The following is a 12,041-nucleotide window of genomic DNA, read 5'->3' on the forward strand; positions in this document are numbered from 1 at the left end:
TGATTGGTTGCCTGTCAGATATGCTCTATCCTGGGGGATGAATCAAAAGAGCCAAATGGAGGCTCCACCCCATATGCCTAGAGCCCACCCCGGGCCCCGCCTCCCGCGCCGACGCTCTAAAGCCCAAAGAAACCGCCATAGAGGTCCTTCTCCAGCCAACTCCTTGTCCTCCAGCCCTGAGCCGGTAGTCTGGCCACGCCCCCAACGCAAGAAGAGACGGCGGAGGAGGGGAGAGGAGAACCCGGCAATCCGAGAAGAAGATCTGATCGATGGATTCTGTATCAGCAGTTATGGCAGCCTGGAGGCCATGCAGGTGGGGCACTGATTGGATGACAGAAAGCCCGGAGTGGTCAGGGATCTGTGTAGATGGATAGTTTGTATAGAGAGGCCCGGGTATGATTATACACCCTATCACCAAAAGTATTGGGACGCCTCCCTATATACACTATACACCCCCTCCCCCCTCTCTATATACACTATACACCCCCTCCCCCCTCTCTATATACACTATACACCCCCTTCCCCCTCCCTATATACACCCCCCCTCTCTATATACACTATACACCCCCTCTCTATATACACTATACACCCCCTCCCCCCTCTCTATATACACTATACACCCCCTTCCCCCTCCCTATATACACTATACACCCCCTCCCCCCTCTCTATATACACTATACACCCCCTTCCCCCTCCCTATATACACTATACACCCCCTCCCCCCTCTCTATATACACTATACACCCCCTTCCCCCTCCCTATATACACTATACACCCCCCCCCTCTCTATATACACTATACACCCCTCCCCCCTCCCTATATACACTATACACCCCCTCTCTCTATATACTCTATATTACCAAAAGTATTAGGACGCCTCTCTATATACACTATATTACCAAAAGTATTGGGACGCCTACCTTTACACACACACATGAACTTTAATGACCCCCAGTCTTAGTCTGTAGGGTTCAATATTGAGTTGGCTCCGCCCTTTGCAGCTATAACAGCTTCAACTCTTCTGGGAAGGCCGTCCACAAGGTTTAGGAGTGTCTATGGGAATGTTTCACCATTCTTCCAGAAGAGCATTTGTGAGGTCAGGCACTGATGTTGGAGGAGAAAGAATGGAGACTGCAAACCAGGCTATCTCATCCCAAAGGTGTTCTATCGGGGTGAGGTTTTGAGCGAGTTTGGGGTGGAGGAAGTTGACTGGCCTGCACAGAGTCCTGACCTCAACCCCATAGAACACCTTTGAGATGAGATAGAATGGAGACTGCAAACCAGGCTTTCTCGCCCAACATCAGTGCCTGACCTCACAAATGGTCTTCTGGAAGAATGGTGAAACATTCCCATAGACACTCCTAAACCTTGTGGACGGCCTTCCCAGAAGAGTTGAAGCTGTTATAGCTGCAAAGGGCGGAGCCAACTCAATATTGAACCCTACAGACTAAGACTGGGGGGGTCATTAAAGGTCATGTGTGTGTAAAGGCCGGCGTCCCAATACTTGTGGTAATATAATGTATAGATAGGCCCGGGTACGGTGGTATGATATGTATAGATAGGCCCGGGTACGGTGGTATGATATGTATAGATAGGCCCGGGTACGGTGGTATGATATGTATAGATAGGCCCGGGTACAGTGGTATGATATGTATAGATAGGCCCGGGTACGGTGGTATGATATGTATAGATAGGCCCGGGTACAGTGGTATGATATGTATAGATAGGCCCGGGTACGGTGGTATGATATGTATAGATAGGCCCGGGTACGGTGGTATGATATGTATAGATAGGCCCGGGTACGGTGGTATGATATGTATAGATAGGCCCGGTTATGGTGGTATGATATGTATAGATAGGTCCGGGTACGGTGGTATGATATGTATAGATAGGCCCGGGTACGGTGGTATGGTATGTATAGATAGGCCCGGGTACGGTGGTATGATATGTATAGATAGGCCCGGGTACGGTGGTATGATATGTATAGATAGGCCCGGGTACGGTGGTATGATATGTGTAGATAGGCCCGGGTACGGTGGTATGATATGTATAGATAGGCCCGGGTACGGTGGTATGATATGTATAGATAGGTCCGGGTACGGTGGTATGATATGTATAGATAGGTCCGGGTACAGTGGTATGATATGTATAGATAGGCCCGGGTACGGTGGTATGATATGTATAGATAGGCCCGGTTATGGTGGTATGATATGTATAGATAGGCCCGGGTACGGTGGTATGATATGTATAGATAGGCCCGGGTACAGTGGTATGATATGTATAGATAGGCCCGGGTACGGTGGTATGATATGTATAGATAGGTCCGGGTACGGTGGTATGATATGTATAGATAGGCCCGGGTACGGTGGTATGATATGTGTAGATAGGCCCGGGTACGGTGGTATGATATGTATAGATAGGCCCGGGTACGGTGGTATGATATGTATAGATAGGCCCGGGTACGGTGGTATGATATGTATAGATAGGCCCGGGTACGGTGGTATGATATGTATAGATAGGTCCGGGTACGGTGGTATGATATGTATAGATAGGCCCGGGTACGGTGGTATGATATGTATAGATAGGCCCGGTTATGGTGGTATGATATGTATAGATAGGCCCGGGTACGGTGGTATGATATGTATAGATAGGCCCGGGTACAGTGGTATGATATGTATAGATAGGCCCGGGTACGGTGGTATGATATGTATAGATAGGCCCGGGTACGGTGGTATGGTATGTATAGATAGGCCCGGGTACGGTGGTATGATATGTATAGATAGGCCCGGGTACGGTGGTATGATATGTATAGATAGGCCCGGGTACGGTGGTATGATATGTGTAGATAGGCCCGGGTACGGTGGTATGATATGTATAGATAGGCCCGGGTACGGTGGTATGATATGTATAGATAGGCCCGGGTACGGTGGTATGATATGTATAGATAGGTCCGGGTACAGTGGTATGATATGTATAGATAGGTCCGGGTACGGTGGTAAGATATGTATAGATAGGCCCGGGTACGGTGGTATGATATGTATAGATAGGCCCGGGTACGGTGGTATGATATGTATAGATAGGCCCGGGTACGGTGGTATGATATGTATAGATAGGCCCGGGTACGGTGGTATGATATGTATAGATAGGCCCGGGTACGGTGGTATGATATGTATAGATAGGCCCGGGTACGGTGGTATGATATGTATAGATAGGTCCGGGTACAGTGGTATGATATGTATAGATAGGTCCGGGTACGGTGGTATGATATGTATAGATAGGCCCGGGTACGGTGGTATGATATGTATAGATAGGCCCGGTTATGGTGGTATGATATGTATAGATAGGCCCGGGTACGGTGGTTTGATATGTATAGATAGGCCCGGGTACGGTGGTATGATATGTATAGATAGGCCCGGGTATGGTGGTATGATATGTATAGATAGGCCCGGGTACGGTGGTATGATATGTATAGATAGGCCCGGGTACGGTGGTATGATATGTATAGATAGGCCCGGGTACGGTGGTATGATATGTATAGATAGGCCCGGGTACGGTGGTATGATACGTATAGATAGGCCCGGGTACGGTGGTATGATATGTATAGATAGGCCCGGGTACGGTGGTATGATATGTATAGATAGGCCCGGGTACGGTGGTATGATATGTATAGATAGGCCCGGGTACGGTGGTATGATATGTATAGATAGGCCCGGGTACGGTGGTATGATATGTATAGATAGGTCCGGGTACGGTGGTATGATATGTGTAGATAGGCCCGGGTACGGTGGTATGATATGTATAGATAGGCCCGGGTACGGTGGTATGATATGTATAGATAGGCCCGGGTACGGTGGTATGATATGTGTAGATAGGCCCGGGTACGGTGGTATGATATGTATAGATAGGCCCGGGTACGGTGGTATGATATGTATAGATAGGTCCGGGTACAGTGGTATGATATGTATAGATAGGTCCGGGTACGGTGGTATGATATGTATAGATAGGCCCGGGTACGGTGGTATGATATGTATAGATAGGCCCGGTTATGGTGGTATGATATGTATAGATAGGCCCGGGTACGGTGGTTTGATATGTATAGATAGGCCCGGGTACGGTGGTATGATATGTATAGATAGGCCCGGGTATGGTGGTATGATATGTATAGATAGGCCCGGGTACGGTGGTATGATATGTATAGATAGGCCCGGGTACGGTGGTATGATATGTATAGATAGGCCCGGGTACGGTGGTATGATATGTATAGATAGGCCCGGGTACGGTGGTATGATACGTATAGATAGGCCCGGGTACGGTGGTATGATATGTATAGATAGGCCCGGGTACGGTGGTATGATATGTATAGATAGGCCCGGGTACGGTGGTATGATATGTATAGATAGGCCCGGGTACGGTGGTATGATATGTATAGATAGGCCCGGGTACGGTGGTATGATATGTATAGATAGGTCCGGGTACGGTGGTATGATATGTGTAGATAGGCCCGGGTACGGTGGTATGATATGTATAGATAGGCCCGGGTACGGTGGTATGATATGTATAGATAGGCCCGGGTACGGTGGTATGATATGTGTAGATAGGCCCGGGTACGGTGGTATGATATGTATAGATAGGCCCGGGTACGGTGGTATGATATGTATAGATAGGCCCGGGTACGGTGGTATGATATGTATAGATAGGTCCGGGTACGGTGGTATGATATGTATAGATAGGTCCGGGTACGGTGGTATGATATGTATAGATAGGTCCGGGTACGGTGGTATGATATGTATAGATAGGCCCGGGTACGGTGGTATGATATGTATAGATAGGCCCGGGTACGGTGGTATGATATGTATAGATAGGTCCGGGTACGGTGGTATGATATGTATAGATAGGCCCGGGTACGGTGGTATGATATGTATAGATAGGTCCGGGTACGGTGGTATGATATGTATAGATAGGCCCGGGTACGGTGGTATGATATGTATAGATAGGCCCGGGTACGGTGGTATGATATGTATAGATAGGCCCGGGTACGGTGGTATGATATGTATAGATAGGCCCGGGTACGGTGGTATGATATGTATAGATAGGTCCGGGTACGGTGGTATGATATGTATAGATAGGTCCGGGTACGGTGGTATGATATGTATAGATAGGTCCGGGTACGGTGGTATGATATGTATAGATAGGCCCGGGTACGGTGGTATGATATGTATAGATAGGTCCGGGTACGGTGGTATGATATGTATAGATAGGTCCGGGTACGGTGGTATGATATGTATAGATAGGTCCGGGTACGGTGGTATGATATGTATAGATAGGTCCGGGTACGGTGGTATGATATGTATAGATAGGCCCGGGTACGGTGGTATGATATGTATAGATAGGTCCGGGTACGGTGGTATGATATGAAGGGAGTGATGTGGTTGTATGGTAGAGACGATAGATGTTGGGGTTGGTCGGGGGTATGGATGTGGAGATTATAAAAGGTGAGGATGTTATCCCTCTGATGACTTTCCAACCCACTTCTGGCAAATGGATCCAATCAACTGTCCAAATCCCCAACTATGTGTCCTCCTTTATTCACCTTTCCCTCCCCAATGTCTTCCAATGTGAAGATACCACCATCAGTGCTCCACCCACCACCTGTGCACCACCCGTGATAGAAAGCTCCGCCCACCACCTGTGCACCACCCGTGATAGAAAGCTCCACCCACCACCTGTGCATCGCCCGTGATAGAAAGCTCCGCCCACCACCTGTGCACCACCCGTGATAGAAAGCTCCACCCACCACCTGTGCACCACCTGTGATCGAAAGCTCCACCCACCACCTGTGCACCACCCGTGATAGAAAGCTCCGCCCACCACCTGTGCACCGTCCGTGATAGAAAGCTCTGCCCACCACCTGTGCACCACCCGTGATAGAAAGCTCCACCCACCACCTGTGATAGAAAGCTCCGCCCACCACCTATGCACCACCCCTGATAGAAAGCTCCGCCTGTGCAGCCACTTACCAAATTATCCTTTAAAAACCACATATTCCATTCCAGGTAAGTCAGTGGATCAGTACCCCCCCCCTCCCCCCCCCCCCCCCGGTGTTCCCCTCTCTGTACAACTCAAAAGAAAATTGAGGAGGAACATCGGGGATCGCTGATCCACTGACCTCCCTGGAATTGAATGGGATGCGCTTTTTATTGGATGGTTTGGGAAGTGGTGGGAGGAGCACACTATCACGGGGGGTACAAAGATGGCGGGCGGAACACACATTGGAAGATATTGGGGAAGGAAAGGCACACAGTGGTTTGGACAGTTTATTGGACCCATTTGGCAAAAGTGGATTGGAGAGGCTTGGAAGGGCATCTGAGGGAAGCCCTGGACATTATCTTGCATTGTTGAATGGAGTTCACCAGGGGGTGGGGTACACCAGGGGGTGGGGTACACCAGGGGGTGGGGTTCACCAGGGGGTGGGGTTCACCAGGGGGCGCTGGTGGTCAGTTAAGCTGCTTGGGAGACTCTGGTGGACTCATGAAATCTGGAGATGTACCTCTGCTGCCGCGTGTGAGGGATCTCCGTAGACACCGGTGATTCTCCTTCATTTAGCTGCGTTCTTCAGTTTTTTCTCCATGGGTGGAGCCAACATGCAGGGGACTTTGTAGTAGAGAAGTCCCGGTCCTAGAGAGGGAGAAGAAGGCAGATCTTCCAGCTTTGATAGCAGCCATGCAGAGCATCTCATTTTTGTGTGGAGTTGGAACTTAAAGGGAACCTATCGGGATAGAAATACCGGGGCTGGAATTGCTGAATTGTTTTTGAGGGAAGTCCTCCTCGATCCTGGCCTACCTACCTGCAACCGGCATTTGTCCAGTTAGGTAGGTGTTGGCATACCAGATGCCCACTTACCATCTCCAGGTGGGGTAATACAGCCAGGACCTCAAAAACCAGTTGGCCATTGTCTTGCTCCTATTCCTGTCCTACCAGCCAATGAGAAGGACTGGTGGGTTTAGGAACCCTCTATTTTTGTGATGAGGGGAGAGGTGGAGCAGAATTTTGGAGGCTTGGCTCTCTTCCTGCACATGTCCTCAGCCCTACTTACCTGTCCTTCACATTTCAGACGTGATTTCAGGCTGCTGTGGATGGGCTGGCCAAGAGAAGATGCCTGGTGAGACCATCCATGGTTGGTGTGAGATATGAAGGAATGAGTGTGGGGTCCATTCCTCCTACTACCCGCCCCTCCCCTCAGAACATCCATGTCTGGTGACCATCGGGGTCATCACATGTTCTGCTTGTCTTCCTACTACCTGCCCCTCCCCTCAGAACATCCATGTCTGGTGACCATCGGGGTCATTACATGTTCTGCTTGCCTTTCTACTACCTGCCCCTCCCCTCAGAACATCCATGTCTGGTGACCATCGGGGTCATTACATGTTCTGCTTGCCTTCCTACTACCCGCCCCTCCCCTCAGAACATCCATGTCTGGTGACCATCAGGATCATCACATGTTCTGCTTGCCTTTCTACTACCTGCCCCTCCCCTCAGAACATCCATGTCTGATGACCATCGGGGTCATTACATGTTCTGCTAGCCTTCCTACTACCTGCCCCTCCCCTCAGAACATCCATGTCTGGTGACCATCGGGGTCATTACATGTTCTGCTTGCCTTCCTACTACCCGCCCCTCCCCTCAGAACATCCATGTCTGGTGACCATCGGGGTCATTACATGTTCTGCTTGCCTTCCTACTACCCGCCCCTCCCCTCAGAACATCCATGTCTGGTGACCATCGGGGTCATTACATGTTCTGCTTGCCTTCCTACTACCTGCCCCTCCCCTCAGAACATCCATGTCTGGTGACCATCGGGGTCATCTCATGTTCTGCTTGCCTTTCTACTACCTGCCCCTCCCCTCAGAACATCCATGTCTGGTGACCATCGGGGTCATTACATGTTCTGCTTGCCTTCCTACTACCTGCCCCTCCCCTCAGAACATCCATGTCTGGTGACCATCGGGGTCATCTCATGTTCTGCTTGCCTTTCTACTACCTGCCCCTCCCCTCAGAACATCCATGTCTGGTGACCATCGGGGTCATTACATGTTCTGCTTGCCTTCCTACTACCCGCCCCTCCCCTCAGAACATCCATGTCTGGTGACCATCGGGGTCCTTACATGTTCTGCTTGCCTTCCTACTACCCGCCCCTCCCCTCAGAACATCCATGTCTGGTGACCATCGGGGTCATCACATGTTCTGCTTGCCTTCCTACTACCCGCCCCTCCCCTCAGAACATCCATGTCTGGTGACCATCGGGGTCATCACATGTTCTGCTTGCCTTCCTACTACCTGCCCCTCCCCTCAGAACATCCATGTCTGGTGACCATCGGGGTCATTACATGTTCTGCTTGCCTTCCTACTACCCGCCCCTCCCCTCAGAACATCCATGTCTGGTGACCATCGGGGTCATTACATGTTCTGCTTGCCTTCCTACTACCTGCCCCTCCCCTCAGAACATCCATGTCTGGTGACCATCGGGGTCATCTCATGTTCTGCTTGCCTTTCTACTACCTGCCCCTCCCCTCAGAACATCCATGTCTGGTGACCATCGGGGTCATTACATGTTCTGCTTGCCTTCCTACTACCCGCCCCTCCCCTCAGAACATCCATGTCTGGTGACCATCGGGGTCATTACATGTTCTGCTTGCCTTCCTACTACCTGCCCCTCCCCTCAGAACATCCATGTCTGGTGACCATCGGGGTCCTTACATGTTCTGCTTGCCTTTCTACTACCCGCCCCTCCCCTCAGAACATCCATGTCTGGTGACCATCGGGGTCATTACATGTTCTGCTTGCCTTCCTACTACCCGCCCCTCCCCTCAGAACATCCATGTCTGGTGACCATCAGGATCATCACATGTTCTGCTTGCCTTTCTACTACCTGCCCCTCCCCTCAGAACATCCATGTCTGATGACCATCGGGGTCATTACATGTTCTGCTAGCCTTCCTACTACCTGCCCCTCCCCTCAGAACATCCATGTCTGGTGACCATCGGGGTCATTACATGTTCTGCTTGCCTTTCTACTACCTGCCCCTCCCCTCAGAACATCCATGTCTGGTGACCATCGGGGTCCTTACATGTTCTGCTTGCCTTTCTACTACCTGCCCCTCCCCTCCCCTCAGAACATCCATGTCTGGTGACCATCGGGTCATCACATGTTCTGCTTGCCTTTCTACTACCTGCCCCTCCCCTCAGAACATCCATGTCTGGTGACCATCGGGGTCATTACATGTTCTGCTTGCCTTTCTACTACCTGCCCCTCCCCTCAGAACATCCATGTCTGGTGACCATCGGGGTCATTACATGTTCTGCTTGCCTTCCTACAACCCGCCCCTCCCCTCAGAACATCCATGTCTGGTGACCATCAGTATCATCACATGTTCTGCTTGCCTTTCTACTACCTGCCCCTCCCCTCAGAACATCCATGTCTGATGACCATCGGGGTCATTACATGTTCTGCTAGCCTTCCTACTACCTGCCCCTCCCCTCAGAACATCCATGTCTGGTGACCATCGGGGTCATTACATGTTCTGCTTGCCTTCCTACTACCCGCCCCTCCCCTCAGAACATCCATGTCTGGTGACCATCGGGTCATCACATGTTCTTCTCACCCTCCTTTCAGGATAAAGGAGCCGTTCAGCATCTGCATTCATAGTTTGAAATCCTCTGTCTTCCCTTCTTGCAGAAAGATGTCTCCGTGGAGCCGACACACCTGGAGGAGCCATACAAGAAGCGCCCCCCAGGGAAGAGAAAGCGAAGTGACGGAGGCAGTTCAGAGGATCCCGGAGTGAGTGAGAGCCACCGTGAGGAGCGCCCCTTCAATGGACAGGTAACTCCGAGGGGCCCCTTATTCTCAAGATCCATAATAAGGTGTTCTGTAATCAGGACTTCTGATGTCTTTGTAGGAGAGATCTGGGGTGAGAAGATTTACTAAAGACTGTGCAGCTGCTCCAGAGCGTAATAAAATGAAGCAAGGAATACCCAATCACATGCAAGGAAAAAAAAACATGATTGGATGATGGAAGTCAGCAGAGCTTCCCCTCATTTAATAAGATCTGGAGCAACTTCACTTGCAAACTGCACAGTCTAATGTGCCTTTAGGAATCCACCCCATGTCCCCCTCTCCTTCTGCTGAGATCTATCCTCCTGTCCCTCCGCTGAAATCTGTCCTTCCGCTGAGATCTGTTATAGAAACCTGGTCTCCTGTCCCTCTACTGAGATCTGTTCTAGGAACATGTTCTCCTGTCCCTCCACTGAGATCTGTTCTAGGAACATGGTCTCCTGTCCCTCCACTAAGATCTGTTATAGGAACCTGGTCTCCTGTCCCTCCACTGAGATCTGTTATAGAAACATGGTCTCCTGTCCCTCCACTGAGATCTGTTATAGGAACATGGTCTCCTGTCCCTCCACTGAGATCTGTTATAGGAACATGGTCTCCTGTCCCTCCACTAAGATCTGTTATAGGAACATGGTCTCCTGTCCCTCCACTGAGATCTGTTATAGGAACATGGTCTCCTGTCCCTCTACTGAGATCTGTTATAGGAACATGGTCTCCTGTCCCTCCACTAAGATCTGTTATAGGAACATGGTCTCCTGTCCCTCCACTGAGATCTGTTATAGGAACATGGTCTCCTGTCCATCCACTGAGATCTGTTATAGGAACATGGTCTCCTGTCCCTCCACTAAGATCTGTTATAGGAACATGGTCTCCTGTCCATCCACTGAGATCTGTTATAGGAACATGGTCTCCTGTCCCTCCACTGAGATCTGTTATAGGAACATGGTCTCCTGTCCCTCCACTGAGATCTGTTCTAGGAACATGGTCTCCTGTCTCTCCACTGAGATCTGTTATAGGAACATGGTCTCCTGTCCCTCCACTGAGATCTGTTCTAGGAACATGGTCTCCTGTCCCTCCACTGAGATCTGTTATAGGAACATGGTCTCCTATCCCTCCACTGAGATCTGTTATAGGAACCTGGTCTCCTGTCCCTCCACTGAGATCTGTTCTAGGAACATGGTCTCCTGTCCCTCCACTGAGATCTGTTATAGGAACATGGTCTCCTATCCCTCCACTGAGATCTGTTATAGGAACCTGGTCTCCTATCCCTCCACTGAGATCTGTTATAGGAACATGTTCTCCTGTCCCTCCACTGAGATCTGTTATAGGAACATGGTCTCCTGTCCATCCACTGAGATCTGTTATAGGAACATGGTCTCCTGTCCCTCCACTGAGATCTGTTATAGGAACATGGTCTCCTGTCCCTCCACTGAGATCTGTTATAGGAACATGGTCTCCTGTCCCTCCACTGAGATCTGTTCTAGGAACATGTTCTCCTGTCCCTCCACTGAGATCTGTTATAGGAACATGGTCTCCTGTCCATCCACTGAGATCTGTTCTAGGAACATGGTCTCCTGTCCCTCCACTGAGATCTGTTCTAGGAACATGTTCTCCTGTCCATCCACTGAGATCTGTTCTAGGAACATGGTCTCCTGTCCCTCCACTGAGATCTGTTATAGGAACCTGGTCTCCTGTCCCTCCACTGAGATCTGTTCTAGGAACATGTTCTCCTGTCCCTCCACTGAGATCTGTTATAGGAACATGGTCTCCTGTCCATCCACTGAGATCTGTTATAGGAACATGGTCTCCTGTCCCTCCACTGAGATCTGTTATAGGAACATGTTCTCCTGTCCCTCCACTGAGATCTGTTATAGGAACATGGTCTCCTGTCCATCCACTGAGATCTGTTATAGGAACATGGTCTCCTGTCCCTTCACTGAGATCTGTTATAGGAACATGGTCTCCTGTCCCTCCACTGAGATCTGTTCTAGGAACATGGTCTCCTGTCCCTCCCCTGAGATCTGTTATAGGAACATGTTCTCCTGTCCCTCCACTGAGATCTGTTCTAGGAACATGTTCTCCTGTCCCTCCACTGAGATCTGTTCTAGGAACATGTTCTCCTGTCCCTCCACTGAGATCTGTTATAGGAACCTGGT

General features: G+C 50.2%; 1 protein-coding gene across 5 annotated transcripts in view; it reads left to right on the top strand.

The window, feature by feature from the left end:
- FBRS (fibrosin) overlaps positions 1-12,041 on the top strand; it is an 89,886-nt gene continuing 77,845 nt past the window's right edge. For all 5 annotated transcript variants that reach the window (XM_082261057.1, XM_082261060.1, XM_082261059.1 and 2 more), the window contains exons 1-2: positions 1-313; positions 9,733-9,876. In XM_082261057.1, coding sequence (XP_082117183.1) covers positions 38-313; positions 9,733-9,876 — 420 coding nt within the window. In that variant the 5' untranslated portion in view covers positions 1-37. The remainder of the gene's footprint in view (positions 314-9,732; positions 9,877-12,041) is intronic.

Source organism: Pelophylax lessonae (assembly GCF_965119305.1).
Source record: "Pelophylax lessonae genome assembly, chromosome: 6".
NCBI classification, from domain to species: Eukaryota; Metazoa; Chordata; class Amphibia; order Anura; family Ranidae; genus Pelophylax; species Pelophylax lessonae.